This window comes from Hibiscus syriacus, unplaced genomic scaffold (assembly GCF_006381635.1).
Source record: "Hibiscus syriacus cultivar Baekdansim isolate YM2019G1 unplaced genomic scaffold, ASM638163v2 tig00110940_pilon, whole genome shotgun sequence".
Taxonomy (NCBI): Eukaryota; Viridiplantae; Streptophyta; class Magnoliopsida; order Malvales; family Malvaceae; genus Hibiscus; species Hibiscus syriacus.
The window spans coordinates 1,492,171-1,507,417 of record NW_024062923.1 but is presented as its reverse complement, the minus strand read 5'-3'; the positions used below and the strand labels follow the sequence as shown (position 1 = coordinate 1,507,417).

The 15,247-nt window shown below is 38.1% G+C and overlaps 1 protein-coding gene and 1 pseudogene across 3 annotated transcripts; one reads left to right on the top strand and one right to left on the bottom strand.

Moving 5' to 3' along the window:
• The first annotated feature begins 1,669 nt into the window (after positions 1 to 1,669).
• On the top strand, positions 1,670 to 4,346 carry LOC120147419 (F-box protein CPR1-like). Of its 3 annotated transcripts, none has more exons than XM_039160794.1 (3): positions 1,670 to 1,769; positions 2,903 to 4,092; positions 4,246 to 4,346. In XM_039160794.1, the coding sequence occupies exons 2-3, from the start codon at positions 2,949 to 2,951 to the stop codon at positions 4,257 to 4,259; spliced, it is 1,158 nt and encodes a 385-aa protein (XP_039016725.1). In that variant the 5' UTR covers positions 1,670 to 1,769; positions 2,903 to 2,948; the 3' UTR covers positions 4,260 to 4,346. The 3 variants fall into 3 exon arrangements, with proteins under 3 accessions (XP_039016725.1, XP_039016726.1, XP_039016727.1); XM_039160795.1 differs by lacking the exon at positions 1,670 to 1,769 and adding an exon at positions 2,312 to 2,568 and having other exon boundaries at positions 2,898 to 4,092; XM_039160796.1 differs by lacking the exon at positions 1,670 to 1,769 and adding an exon at positions 2,554 to 2,570.
• A 244-nt stretch (positions 4,347 to 4,590) lies between these two features.
• LOC120147420 lies at positions 4,591 to 13,962 on the bottom strand (annotated as a pseudogene).
• Positions 13,963 to 15,247: the final 1,285 nt, after the last annotated feature.

The window sequence follows — 15,247 nt, the reverse complement described above, 5'->3', positions numbered from 1 at the left end:
TGAATAATATGAGACATGACAAGTTATATTGTCATTGTGCCTAAATATTTATATAAAATATTCAAAAATTAAAATATAAAAATTATTATATTTTTGACTGAAAGTATGTTCAATAAATAATAGTTAACTCAAGTTAGTAAAAAACAATAGAATATTTTTTTCTAATGAAAGTATTAAAAATTAAAAATATTCAAGTAATTACTATTAAATTTTTATTTTCTAAAGAAATTGTAGTTTATTATTTTTAGTTTGTGATATTTTATTTTTTTTTTTGAAAAATTTAGCAATATTTATAATATTTTTAAATTTTTATTTTTTAGCATTTTAATATTTATTTGTAGAAAATATTTTAAATATTTTCTGTATTTTTATTTAAATTTAAATAATTTACTAACTCTTATTTTTTTTTAAAAAATTTAATAAATTCTCAAACATTTTTTAAAAATCAATTAAATCCTTAATTTTTTTGAAAGATCGATTAAATCTCTTTATCAAATCATAATTCATCCTGAATAGTTATATTAATTTTATAAATCGTCACATTAATAATATGAATCGTCACGTTAATATCATATATTAATACTATTTTTCTTCAATTTAAAATTATATTATTTTTATTCTTTTATATACATTGCAGAAGACATAGTATAAAAGCAAAGCAAATAAAACAAAAAGAAAAAGAATTGTAAATTATTATAAAGTTTAAGACGAGATGAAGTAATATTAATATGTTCAGAAACGACTGACACTGCCATGGCTTATCCAATATTCCAATGCATATTTAAAAAACCAGAATATGAAGTTATGAACACAAACTGAATCGAACAAAGACGATGATAAACTTAAATTAATAATAATAATAATAATAATAATTTTTCATTCTAATTCTCATTTTAGTACGACGCATTATATAAAAAAACATATCTTATAAGATGAGCTTTTTATTTATATGACGATAAACATGAGTACATATTAAGTTAAAATGAAAAAAAAAATTAAAGGTAAAAAACATGAATTTTATCTGAGAAAAATAAATATGTACGTTACGTGTCAAAGATATATAATTACATAAATATGAAGTTATGAACACAAACTGAATCGAACAAAGACGATGATAAACTTAAATTTATATTATTTTTAAATCTAATATATCTAAACATTTGAGGATATAATGATTGTGATAATGATCAACGACGATAACCACGATAGAACCAATAAAAAAATATAACAAAAAATTTTCTCTTATTTTCTTTTTAGATCTTTTATTTGTGAACGAGTAAAAGAATAAACTTTTAGTAGTGTAGGAATTGTATCTGATGAGATTAAATAAAAACAAACTAATCTATGTAGTTAAGATATCGAGTGAGAAAGCGATTGGAAACAGCAGGGGTCCGGGAAGACGTGAGAGAAGAGGAATATGTAAACCTATTAGTATATTGCCTGATGAGTTTAAATCATTAAATGTAAGCGGTGTGGACAAAAACAGAATTCCATGATTGCTTGACCTTTATCACTTGCACACACTCTTATCTCAATAATACTTCCGAGGTATATCTATCGGAAGAAGAAACTAGTACAAGATGTTACACCCCCTCTATGTATCCATACTATTTAATACTATATATTATTTTGCATCATAAATATATTCAGATGTGCTTTGCTTCTTTCCCTTTACCGTATAAAAGCTTCAACAATTTCTTCCTTGCCCTCTACAGCTTTACCTCAATATATCCTTTAAACCCCATCTTCCCTATTCTGCAAGTGTTGAGGTATGATTCCATTCACTTTAATTTTTCTATAATTCTATTGCTTATTCATATACTTGAAACTCTATTATCTGATTACTTTTCTTATGAAAAAGCTAAGTTTTCCATCTGTTGAAAAGGAAGTGAAAAACAATAGCATTGTTGTTGAAAAAAAAAGGAACTCTGATATTTGATGGGAAACTTAGCAATAAAAAGGGATGGTTTTGAAATTTTGAGATGCTGTCAAGGGTGTTTTGGTGAATTAAAAATTGTGACGGCAGTTCCGTGAATAGAAGGTATTAGGACGAAAGTAGGATTTACACGTGTATTTATTCTATTTACTAATTATGTTAGGAAATACTAGAAAACTGTATGCTTGAAAGTAGGGTGTACAATTTTTATACTAATATTGATATAGTAGCAGATAGGTTTTGGTGTATGTCTTGAATTTATTAGCAGTTTTTAAGTATTATTTACAGCCTATTTTAAGTTCCTTAATCAAGTGTTTGTTATATAAGTAAATATAAAAATGTTTTTTTCCTAATCTCATGAACATATACATAATTATAATAAATATGGTTTCCCTTGTTTATTATTCCAATGAAAGAAGAGGAAAGAAAGCGATTTGAATACTTTAAACATGTGTTCTTGAATTTCCTTTGATAACAAATCGGGGACGATGATGGTGGAGGTGTCATGTCCTACAGTCTTAGAGCACACAAAAGTATAACAACCTTGGAGTTTGGAAAATTGTGAACAATTTTTATTATACGGATATCCTTATTTCACTCGGAGGGAATCAAATGCATGAAGGAGATGATACAGGTAAATTTACTAAAGAGCCTCTGGTTTCTTCTATTGCTTAGCTTGGAAGTGAGTTGAACATATATGGCATTGAAATTAATCTCACTGCTTAGGTAAACGGAATTAATACTTGTAATCATTTTTGCATAAGATTTGCTGCCTGTGAAGTTGAGTATTAAACATAGATTCGCAGCAACTATCATCGACAAGTGCCTATATCTTAAACTGTATATTGAAGTTCTCCATGGTTTGTTCTGGCAGATGCTTATGGATGCTGGTATATTTTTTTCAGAAAACCAGGGTTTGAGCAACAATATATACATGTGTTTTTAATCATTTTTGTTACTATGCAGGCTTTGGCTCGACTGTAGCAAACAAGTAGCATAAGAAGAGCAGAAAATGGAGGTCATTGGTGATCTACCAAGAGAATTATTTCTTGAAATCCTCTTACGATTGCCTGTAGAATCATTGATGCGATGCAAGTGTGTTTGCAAATACTGGTATGCTCTCATTAGCAATCCTAAGTTCATCGAATTGCACCTTAAGTACAACTGCAACAACAATGTATGTGTCCTTCTCAAGCGATGCCTTCTAACGTGCTTAGGAGAGAAAGAAAACATGTTGTCCTTGGTCTGCAGCAATGGTTTTTCTTTCGTAAATTTAGATGTCGATTTGTCTTTATATAAGAAGGAGCCGTGCTTACAGCTTTTAGGTCATTGTGATGGCATTATTTGCCTATCAAATTACAGAGATGATATAGTTCTATGTAACCCTGCAACTAGGGAGTCCATGGTGCTCCCGGAATCCTCTATCCCTTGTTATCCGCCTATCTCGAACTTGATCCCACAAACCAGTGCCTTAGGATTTGGATATGATGCTAAAACACATCACTGTAAAGTCGTTAGGATCGTTTCATACTGGGAGGAGCGGAGTGGGAGTGACTTACCCCACTATTCCAGGGTCGAAGTATATTCTTTGGCAATTGGTTCTTGGAAAGAAATCGATGTTAAGGTCCCCGCCCATGTCTGGTATTCTCCATGTTTCGAGACATACTTTAATGGAGCATTTCATTGGTATGCTATTGACAATAACAGAAACGAGGTCATCCTTTCATTCCACTTGGGGAATGAAGAGTTTCAAGTAATACCAATGCCAAGTGCCCTCCCCTTGTATGATTATTCAATGTGCCGGAGTCTTTTGGTGTGGCATGGATGCATTGCTTTAGTAATCTATCCGAGAAAGGGGATCGAAAAATCGTTCGAGATATACGTGATGAAGGAATATGGAGTGAGGGAATCTTGGAAAAAGATATTGACAATCGGACCTCTTACAAAAGTGGAAATGCCTTTGGCTTTTTGGAAAAATGACGAGATCCTCATGGAAGGCTCTGATGGATTGGTTGTTTCTTACAACCTTAAGAACCAAGAACTCAAGGATCTTCCGATTTATGGGGTCCCGAAGTCGTTCGCAACTCTCGTATACGTGAACAGCCTTGTTTCGGTCAAAGGAGGGAATCAAATGATTGACGAAGGAGATAACACAGGTGAAAATGTTTCAACTCTGGTTACATTTCCTCTTCTTTCCGCAGATAATTAAAACATGTTGCCTTTTTTGCTGCATTTTACTAGAGACATTGTAATTTGTTGTTTTAGAAGATATTAACATTTGTGATTCTAATCAAGTGTTTTTGTGTTAGATTTTGGTTGGTGAAGGATTTGCCTCTGAACCTGGATAACCTTCATCAAGTTTAACAGATGATGAACAGGGGACGATGGTGACCAATGAACAAGAAAGAAAAAAAACAATAAATAAACAAAACCAATGTATATGATCATAAATGTACAGAAAAATGCTGTTGTAAATTTAGGTTTATTAGAATCTCTGTGGTGTAAATAAAGATATTAAGATCAATAAATGATGCTATGTATTTCATAGATGTCGAGCACCTTTATCTCCATGTCGTGTTTATTAACATGATTTTAGTATATATTATTTTTTAGTATATATAATTTTTGCGTTTACATATGATATTCAGTTTATTAAAATAATAGAAAATGATGATCTAATTTAGAACAACGTTCCAATGATCTCCATGATGAATATTTTGCCAAAAGAAATATAAAAACTATTAGATAACAACACAAAATGACCAAAGAATTGCCGTATCCGCTGCTTTCACTCTAGATGGTCATGTGGCCTGATTGACATAAACAAGGCAGCATATTGCAGCAATCGGCGGTCACTGCTATTGCCATTTTGTGTGGCGGAAATCATAGGACCTCTGGTTCTTGTCCTGTACCGTCGCCAGGAGAGTTGTATGTTGACCGCTGCCCATGTTCGCCAATTGGATGAATAGTATCTTGCTGTTCTTTTGAGCCTCTCGTTTGCAAATTTGTACCTGAAGTGATCTGTGATGTATCTGAGATGGTTTGCATCGAGGCTGAATGCTTCGATTGGCTCTGTACAAACAAATGTTGCGGATGAAGCCGGAAGACGGTCCATAAATGGGCGACGAAGACACCAAGACAACAGCTCATCACCGAAAAAACCTCCCGGCTCGATTATACTTGTTGCTACCATGCCTTTGCTAAGGCTTTGGTTGCGTTTTATCCGACCCCGAACTATGAAAACCATTCTTTGCACGGGATCTCCTTCTCTAGTTATCTGTTTCCATGGGAACATTGACAGGTTAAACAACCTTGTACAGTTTTGTGAGAGAGTGAGACATAACATAAACTTCATATGTTCATACCTTTTCATCGCTAGAGAAAACAAGCGGCCTAACCCGATCGCAGATGTTATCAAGAATTAGATCGTCCAAGTTGTGGAACAGAGGAACCTGAGAAAGAAACCGGAATCGAACCATAAATCGGTCTTTATTGAAATTTAAATGGCATATGCTATCCGGACTGTTCGCAATCGGCACATATGTCGAATGTACATCTTGATAACATAGATTAGTACCTGTTTGATAAGGTCCAGGCAAAGGTAGCGCTTGATGTCCCTCCTAAGCCCGTCAGGCAAGTCTTTGATTATTTCCATTTCATCTCCTCCTCCCAGAGTTACCCATTTCTGGCGTTCGAAGTGGCGAACTCTTTGTCTCAAACGGGATGGCAACTGTCGACGCTTCATCCACCATTCAATGTCTCGACATCTCAGCTGCATTTTTCTCTTATTTGCCATGACTGCTTGCAAGAAGACCTTGATCATGCAAGGATCGATCCGTTGTCAGTTTACATCAGCTATTGAAGACATTAAACAACTCCATGGAAAAATATGAGTTCTTCAATGATCACCTGGATGTTTCCAATCAACAAAGTGAAGAGCAGCAACCCAGCAAGCACAATGCATATACTGAAGATCACTTCTAACCAGTGACTTGTTGGTTCAAGATCATTTCCAAAGGTGCTGCAAATTGATATATAAATATATATTATATACACACACAAGAAATTTGAACCAACAAAATCATAAGGAAATGGAATAAATGAATTCGAGAAATTAGTGTACCTGAGAGACATTAAGCCCCAAAATATGGGATAAAAGATTTTAACAGCAAGAGAATTGCTTGAAACAACAGGAAGAGCCCACTGATAAATCCCATAATTAAAAGGTCCATCAACATCTAAACACAATGGTTGGCCTAAAAGTTTTGTTGAGTTCCCACCACAAGCATTGCCAACAACTTCAGCAGCAGGAAATAAACCCTGGTAACAAACCTCATCGGAGCAAGACAACGACAGTTTGCACTGCTTGTGATGCAGGGGGATCTGAGACAGATGATGCTGAGCTGTCAGATTGCACGTTGATGGCGCTGAGATACCATGAGTTGGCAGATCAGCGCAAAGGCGGGAATTGATTGTGACATGTTCCTTATTGGGGTCGTTTTGAGTATGTTTCAGTCTTTTGGCCATAACTTTGGCTACAGGTGTCAGAATCGCGCATAAGACCCCCTCCGAATCACTAGATTTAGTTATTTTTTACTATTTATGGTAATATTTCGATTGTTAATTAGGAAGTCAATTTAAATCCGATTTAGACCGGATTTTTGGGAGATTGCTTATTTTATTTCGAATTTCAATTTAGAGTGATTTTCGGGATTTTGCTATTTTTGGCAAAATTCGAATAAATACGATTTTTGCTATTTTTGGCAAAATTCGAATAAAGACGATTTTTTTTAGCTATAACAGTCCGGCTTGTGGACTGCTTTTGACAGTTATTGATTTTATAATATTTTATTAAACCCTAGAGACTTTTTCTCTGGTTTTTGGGCGAATTTTCTCTTGTGAATCGTCTGTCGGAGCTAGCCTACAGGATAATCACTATTCTGTCTGGCGTCAGTTGGTGTCAGAGCTTCAACATCTTCTTGGGAAATTTCACCAGTTTCAATGGCTGGAGGTCGTGGTCGTGGTCGTCGTGAGCAGGTTCCGAATGAGGAAGCCCAACGCCGTGATCGCAGCGTTCAGGATGTGATGATTGCGGATTTGCAGAGGCAAGTCGCAGAATTAACCCAGCGCCTAGCGGCGCAGGATTTAGAGGATCGTGAGGCCTCTGATCACGATACAAATTCCACTTTCGAAAACCCATATCACAATCGCGCAGGATTCCGGGGCGCAGGATTCCGGGAGCACCGTGGTCGGAGGAGCGTCATGGAGACCTCGGTTTTCGGGTCGATCTCCCTGAGTTTTCTGGTACATTACAGGCCGAGGGATTCGTGGATTGGATTAATGAAGTGGAGCGTATTTTTGAATATAAGGAAGTCCCCGATCGTGTGAAAGTGAAACTGATCGCCATCAAACTCAAGGGCAGAGCATCTGCGTGGTGGGAACAGTTACGACGTTCACGAGAAAGACAGGGCAAAGCCAAGATCACTGATTGGGAGAAGATGAAAAAGAAGATGAAGGGCCACTTCCTTCCCTTCGGCTACACGCAAACCTTATTTCAGCGACTTCATGCGTTAAGGCAGGGCGCGCGATCAGTCGATGATTACACGGAGGAGTTTTACCAATTGGTCGCCCGGAACGATTTATCTGAGACGGAGGAGCAGATGGTGGCGCGATATTTGGGGGGTTTACGCCAGCCCTTGCAAGATGTCCTCAGCCTTCATTCATTGTGGAGTGTTTCGGAAGCATACCAGCGTGCACTTGCTGTTGAAAAACAGCAAAACAGGAGACCAGTGATCAGGAGCGATCACAACAGTCGACCAGTTCGCCCTCAAGAGTCCGTCCTGCTCAGCAGCCACGCAGGGTAATTCTAACCCTACTATTAGATGTTTTCGTTGTGGTGAACAAGGGCATAGGGCGACTGATTGCAGGAAGCCTGCTAGTCAAAAGGGCAAAAATTTGTTGATTGAGGAAAACGTGGAAGACGAGAATGAGGAGATTGGCGAACCCGTGTATGACGATGATGAGACTGATGATGTGCTGTATGGAGATGGTCATGAGACTCTGGTCGTTCGCAAGAGTCTACTTACCCCCAAGGGCGATTCAGGGGACGATTGGTTGAGAACCAATATTTTCCACACGACTTGCACAGTTGCAGATAAAGTCTGCAAAATGATCATTGACAGCGGCAGTTGTGAGAATGTAGTGTCCGAGGAGGTTGTCCAGAAATTGCAGTTGAAGACGGACCGTCATCCTAAGCCATACAAGTTGTCATGGCTAAATAAAGACAGTGAGGTAACAGTTGATAGGCGATGCCTGGTGTCTTTTCAATTGGTAGAAAATATTTTGATAATGCCTGGTGTGATGTTGTGTCTATGGATGCGTGTCATATATTGTTGGGTCGACCTTGGCAGTATGATCGCAGTGTCATTCATGATGGACGGAAGAATACATATTCCCTTAGCATCAAGGGAAAAAAGATTGTGTTGGCACCCCGGCGGGAAGGACTTACTCCTACCCCAGTAACCCATAATACTAATCTGCTTTCTATGTCCAGGTTTTTAGATGAGATTGAGCATGGCGACGTGGTCTATGCCTTGCTACCTTGCGAGAACAATGCAGTAGACGTGGATACAGATTTACCAGTAGAGGTGCAGCGGTTGCTAGCAGAATTCTCTAACTTGATGCCAGAGGATCTTCCTCCTGGACTACCACCTATGAGGGATATTCAGCATCAAATTGACCTTGTTCCTGGGTCAAGTTTGCCAAATCGACCAGCATATCGCCTCAGTCCCAAGGAGGCCGAAGAGTTGCAGCGACAGGTGGAAGAGTTGTTGGAGAGGGGCTATATCCGAGAGAGTATGAGCCCATGTGCAGTCCCTGCTCTGTTAGTGCCAAAGAAAGATGGTTCTTGGCGTATGTGTGTTGACAGCCGAGCGATCAACAGAATTACAGTGAAGTACCGGTTTCCAATTCCCCGTCTAGATGATGTTGGATCAGCTATCTGGTTCTAAGATCTTCTCAAAAATTGACCTTAAGAGCGGCTACCACCAAATCAGAATAAGGCCTGGAGATGAGTGGAAGACGGCGTTTAAAACGCCACAAGGGTTGTATGAGTGGATGGTCATGCCTTTTGGGTTATCCAATGCGCCCAGTACATTCATGAGATTTATGCATCAGGTCTTGCGGCCTTTTATGGGGAAATTTGTTGTAGTTTACTTCGATGATATCCTCGTTTATAGTCCGACATGGACTTCACACTTCGATCACCTCCGTGCTGTTTTTGAGATGCTGAAAACGGAGTGCTTGTTTGTCAATCAAAAGAAGTGTTCTTTCTTCACTACTTCTGTGACTTTTCTTGGTTTTGTTGTGTCTACTGATGGTGTTCATGCAGATCAGTCAAAAATAGATGCAGTCTTGGAGTGGCCCAGACCAAGAACATTACATGACATCCGAAGTTTCCATGGCTTGGCGTCTTTTTACCGTCGATTCATTAGAAATTTCAGTACTCTGATCGCCCCTATCACAGAGTGCCTCAAGGGGCGTGATTTCCAGTGGTCTGAGGAGGCAGAGGCCAGTTTTCAACTGGTCAAGCAGAAGATGACCGAGGCTCCAGTTTTGGCACTTCCAGATTTTGACAAAGTGTTCGAGGTAAATTGTGATGCATCTGGCGTTGGCATTGGTGGTGTTCTGAGTCAGGCAGGTCGTCCGGTTGCTTTTTTCAGTGAGAAGCTATCGGGATCAAAGAAAAATTATTCCACTTATGATCTGGAGTTCTATGCCATAGTTCAGTCCCTGAAGCATTGGCGTCACTACCTAGTACAGAAGGAGTTTATTCTGTTTACCGATCATGAGGCCTTGAAGTACATCAATGGCCAACACAAGCTGAGTAGACGTCATGCCAAGTGGGTAGCATACTTGCAAGAATTCACTTTTACGCTGAGGCACCAAGCAGGGAGTTTGAACCGCGTCGCAGATGCCCTGAGCCGTCGTACCTTACTTCTCACCACCATGAGTACTAAAGTTGCAGGATTTGAGACGTTCACAGATATGTATGCAGCTGATCCTTCCTTTGGAAGGATATTTCAGGAGGTAACTGAGGGTCACCGTCATGATTTTGTTTTGCATAATGGGTATCTGTTTCGTGGATTACAATTGTGCATTCCAGATTGTTCATTGAGGCAGCAAATTATAAGTGAACTCCATAATGAGGGACACTTTGGCCGAGATAAGACATTGGCCCTTATCTCTTCTGAATTTTATTGGCCCAAGTTGACTAGTGATGTGGCCCTTATGTGGACCGTTGTTATGTGTGCCAGCGATCTAAGGGAGTTCTCACCAATGCGGGATTGTACACTCCCTTACCTGTTCCTGAAGCTCCTTGGTTCGATGTCAGCATGGATTTTGTACTAGGCTTACCCCGCACCCAAAGGGCCTCTGATTCTATCTTTGTTGTGGTTGACAGGTTTTCCAAGATGGCTCATTTTGTAGCTTGCAGAAAGACTATGGATGCTGACCGGATTGCCCATCTCTATTTCAAGGAGATTGTGCGTTTACATGGTGTTCCTCGATCCATCACTTCAGATCGTGATACTAAGTTCATCAGTCATTTCTGGAAGAGCCTGTGGGGGAAACTGGGAACGCAGTTGAATTTCAGTAGCGCCTACCACCCCCAGACGGATGGCCAGACTGAGGTGGTGAACCGAAGTTTGGGAAACCTTTAAGGTGTTTGGCAGGAACGAAGCCGAAGCAGTGGGATTTGGCATTGCCTCAGGCAGAATTGCCTACAACAGATCAAAAAACAGAACCACAGGTTTAAGCCCATTTGAGATTGTCTATGGTCAGAACCCATCCGGGGTGTTGGACTTAGCCCCTATTCCACGTATAGGACGTTTCAGTCCTAAAGCAGATGAGATGGCAAAGTATCTTCGGGGTATCCATGAGCAGGTGAAACAGACCATTCATGAGAGCAATACCAAGTACAAGACTCGGGTCGACAATCATCGTCGTCAGGTACTTTTTGATGTTGGTGATTTGTTGGGCTGTATTAACTCGTGATCGTTTTCCTGTTGGTGAGTATAATAAGCTTAAGGATCGGAAGATTGGACCTTGTGAGGTCCTGCAGAAGATCAATGATAATGCTTACAGGTTGCGACTTCCCAGTCACTTGAAGACTTCTGATGTCTTTAATGTGAAGCACCTGAGTCATTGTTTTGTGGATCCTGAAGACACTACTCTGAACTCGAGGACGAGTTCTTTCCAACCGGGGCGACTGATGCAGGGGGATCTGAGACAGATGATGCTGAGCTGTCAGATTGCACGTTGATGGCGCTGAGATACCATGAGTTGGCAGATCAGCGCAAAGGCGGGAATTGATTGTGACATGTTCCTTATTGGGGTCGTTTTGAGTATGTTTCAGTCTTTTGGCCATAACTTTGGCTACAGGTGTCAGAATCGCGCATAAGACCCCCCTCCGAATCACTAGATTTAGTTATTTTTTACTATTTATGGTAATATTTCGATTGTTAATTAGGAAGTCAATTTAAATCCGATTTAGACCGGATTTTTGGGAGATTGCTTATTTTATTTCGAATTTCAATTTAGAGTGATTTTCGGGATTTTGCTATTTTTGGCAAAATTCGAATAAATACGATTTTTGCTATTTTTGGCAAAATTCGAATAAAGACGATTTTTTTTAGCTATAACAGTCCGGCTTGTGGACTGCTTTTGACAGTTATTGATTTTATAATATTTTATTAAACCCTAGAGACTTTTTTCTCTGGTTTTTGGGCGAATTTTCTCTTGTGAATCGTCTGTCGGAGCTAGCCTACAGGATAATCACTATTCTGTCTGGCGTCAGCTTGTTTCTCCCACACTGTTGCCGAAGACACGACACTACGCGTTGTATTGCTAGTACATACCAGCACCCACCGGCAACCTTGATCCAAAAAAATAATCAAAATGGGAGAGAAATTAATCCCATTGTTCACTAGTGTTGGTGAAAGTGTAAGTTGAATAACTTACATGAGAGGCTATGAAGTAGGCAATGAGATTAAGGCCAAAACCCCACCAAATGGTGCCGAAGATGTAACCTGTGACCTTTTGCATCCTTCTCATTAAGCAAATGCTGTGGTAAACTTTTGGGAGGAATTGGAACAAGAAGATCAATATCAGTATCGTCATTATAAGCTTGATTTGCTCTTCCCTGATTAGTTTTGGTACAACTAACCAGAACACTGCCTGCAAAACAACATACAAATTATTAAATAATCTTTAACCAACTTGTATAAATATCAAGCACATGAACCCTAAATATTAGAGGTGTATGTAGTTGAGTGTATAAGCTGAGTCAGCAGCAGTTAAAGGGCTGTTAATCTGTTAAGGGTGGTTTAATAGTTTGTTAAAATTAACTGCTTTGTAAGGCTGTGTATTAATATCGTGCTCGTGAGCATTATGTACTTCACTTCTCTTTGATGAATATATTGTTGAGTTGTTAAACTTTCAGTAGCTCAATATGATATCAGAGCTGTGACTGCTGCTCTAAAGGATGTTCGGATGCTTCTCTTAATGCCCAGTCAAAGGCAAATGCGGTCACCGACACTGCTAATCGGTGGGTGGTGGACTCAGGAGCCACACACCATGTCACTCTAGATGCATCTAATTTGGTGAATCAATCTGAGTTCCTTGGTCCAGGTAAACTCACTGCAGGTAATGGAGTATCACTTGATATTGATATGATTAACAGCCCTTTAACTGCGGCTGACTCAGCTTATACACTCAACTACATACACCTTTAATACTAAAAAGCAAAATAAATTATTTTTAAAAGTGGGATTCCACTTAAATTCTTCACTTTTGAACTCATCAGAATTAAATAATCAATCAATTACCCTAAAAGCTTGTGTAGGTGAAACCGTGAAAGTAAAACAAAAAATCTACGCTTCCAATGATTCAGGAAAGCATTGCAAAATCTGGTAGAAAGCATACCATCATTAGCAATGTTTCAAGCAAAACCCACCAAAAACAAAAGTGAGAATTGTAAAACCTTAGATGAGTATTGCGCTGCCCATCTCAATGAAAAGTAGCAAAAATCCAAAATCTCCAGCAAACCGTTTTCTGTTGATGATGTGATAATACATTATATGTATATTCACAGTTTTGCTTTTATAAAAAAATCATAATGCAAAAATATTATGAAAATTAAAACAATATTATCATTCATGTACAAACCAGGCTTTAAGGGGCATCAGGAAAGGAGAAAACCTGAGGAACTGGGAGAATGACGAAGGCATCAAACCAGAAACCTTTAAGGGAACGAATGTAGTGAGAAGCAATGGCACGTGGATCCCACACGAGTTTACCGCAACAACGACGAGGGACTCCCTCGACACGTACGCCAGCCTGAACTGAAGCCAAAGGTGGAACAAATGGACAGCGTCAACGCCAGTTCGGAGGAACGTTACAACGGCAGCGAGACCACCATCCATGTATAAACAAGGCGAACCGCCTCTGCCTATCGATAGAGCATAAAAAAACAGAGGGTCAATCGCTAAGGCCATGCCACGAACCAGCAGGACGCCCGGTTCCATCTCTGCACGCGTTTACTCCTCGGATCAAGCACGGTCCCCAAGGGCCCCGAGGGTTTCCGAGCGGCGGCCGATCGAGTGATCTTCTTGCGGTGATGAATGGGACGAGAGATGAGCCGGCGGAGGCTTCCCATTCAGGAGGGTGAGCTTGGTCGCAGCAGCTGGTGGAATGAAAACCGGAACGCCGACTTGAGTGCAAGCGTAGCATTCTATGGTGGTGGAACTGGGTTTGTCATCGTTGGTGTCTCCGCCGCCATTATCAAAGCTCTCTCGGTGACAGTTTTGAAGCTGACAAAGATGAATCCACCTGTAACAAATCAGCAAAAAAAAACTGAACAAAGGAAAATATTTATGTATATTAGGAAAATCATGTAGAAATGGGAAAGAAAGGAGAGACCTTGAGAGGGATAAGTTGAACAGGGAAGGCATGTGGGAAGGTGGAAACATGGGAGAGGAACGAAGGAATTGTGAAGGAAAAGGAAGCCAAGTAAAAAGAATAGGAGAGAAAGGGAGAGAGGGAGGAAGGGGGAATATGTAGTATTTGGGGCATTAATATACACAACAACAATAGATGACTGCACTTTCATGTTGCACGTGACATGAATCAGGGGGAACACTACTCAAACGTATTTTGATTATTCTAGGGTTAAATGGTAATTTACTATTATTATTTTAATACATATTTTTTTTAAAAAAAACTAGTATCTAATTAATATACTTTTATAAGTATGTTATATTTTGTTATTAAACATAAAAATAATTATTTGATATTTAATAAGGTATTCTTTAGGATGCATATATTATATATTAAATTTATTTAAAAAAATATAAAATTTTAAATAATAAATTTAATATATGTTATATATCACGTGATATTCTTAGAAATAATACATTTTTAGAATGTCACATAATTTTTCACTATAGAAAATAAATAAAATGATATATTAATAAGAAAGTTTTAAGGATTAAATTTGAAGATAAATTATATATACCAAATGTTATATAATACATTTTAAATATTAAAATATTATTTATTATTATTATTAATTTAAGATAAAAGTTACTAACATTTATGACTAGAATACACATTTTAGAAGTTTCTACTGATCATAGTTATTTAATGAGGCGTCATGCTAGGGTTAACTGACATTTTAGGTGAATTATGTATTTTAATGTTACGTATTAACTATTTATATTTGATATATTTGATTTGATTTAGCTTCATAAGATTAAATTCTAAAATAGATCTTAGGTAAAGTTTTTGAAGTATAATGTCGAATTCAAATTTAAAATAAAAAAATTGATTGACTCAAGAAAAAATATAATTTTTCGTTATATTTTTTTACTTAAGTTCATATTTTACTAATAAAATAATTTATCAGATTATGTCAATTGTGTATACATTCTTTTAAATCATGTTAAATTGTAAACTTGATAATTTATTTTTCAAAATTTAAATCAAATAAAAGAAAATATAATAGTCAATACACAAATTTAATCAACCAACCGATACTTATTCCGAGTACAAATAACCTAGGACATAAATTCAAATTTACAGACAAATATGGTGCAGTGAAAAGTGAAAGGAGAGTGTAGTTGCAGTGAAGGTATAGGGTCCACCAATGGTGTACAATCTGACTCAAACGAAACATCCCCATATGCTTGTCACATCCAATCTCCAATTATACAAAAGTAAGCGATGTCCAGGACACATAATGATGAGTTTAAA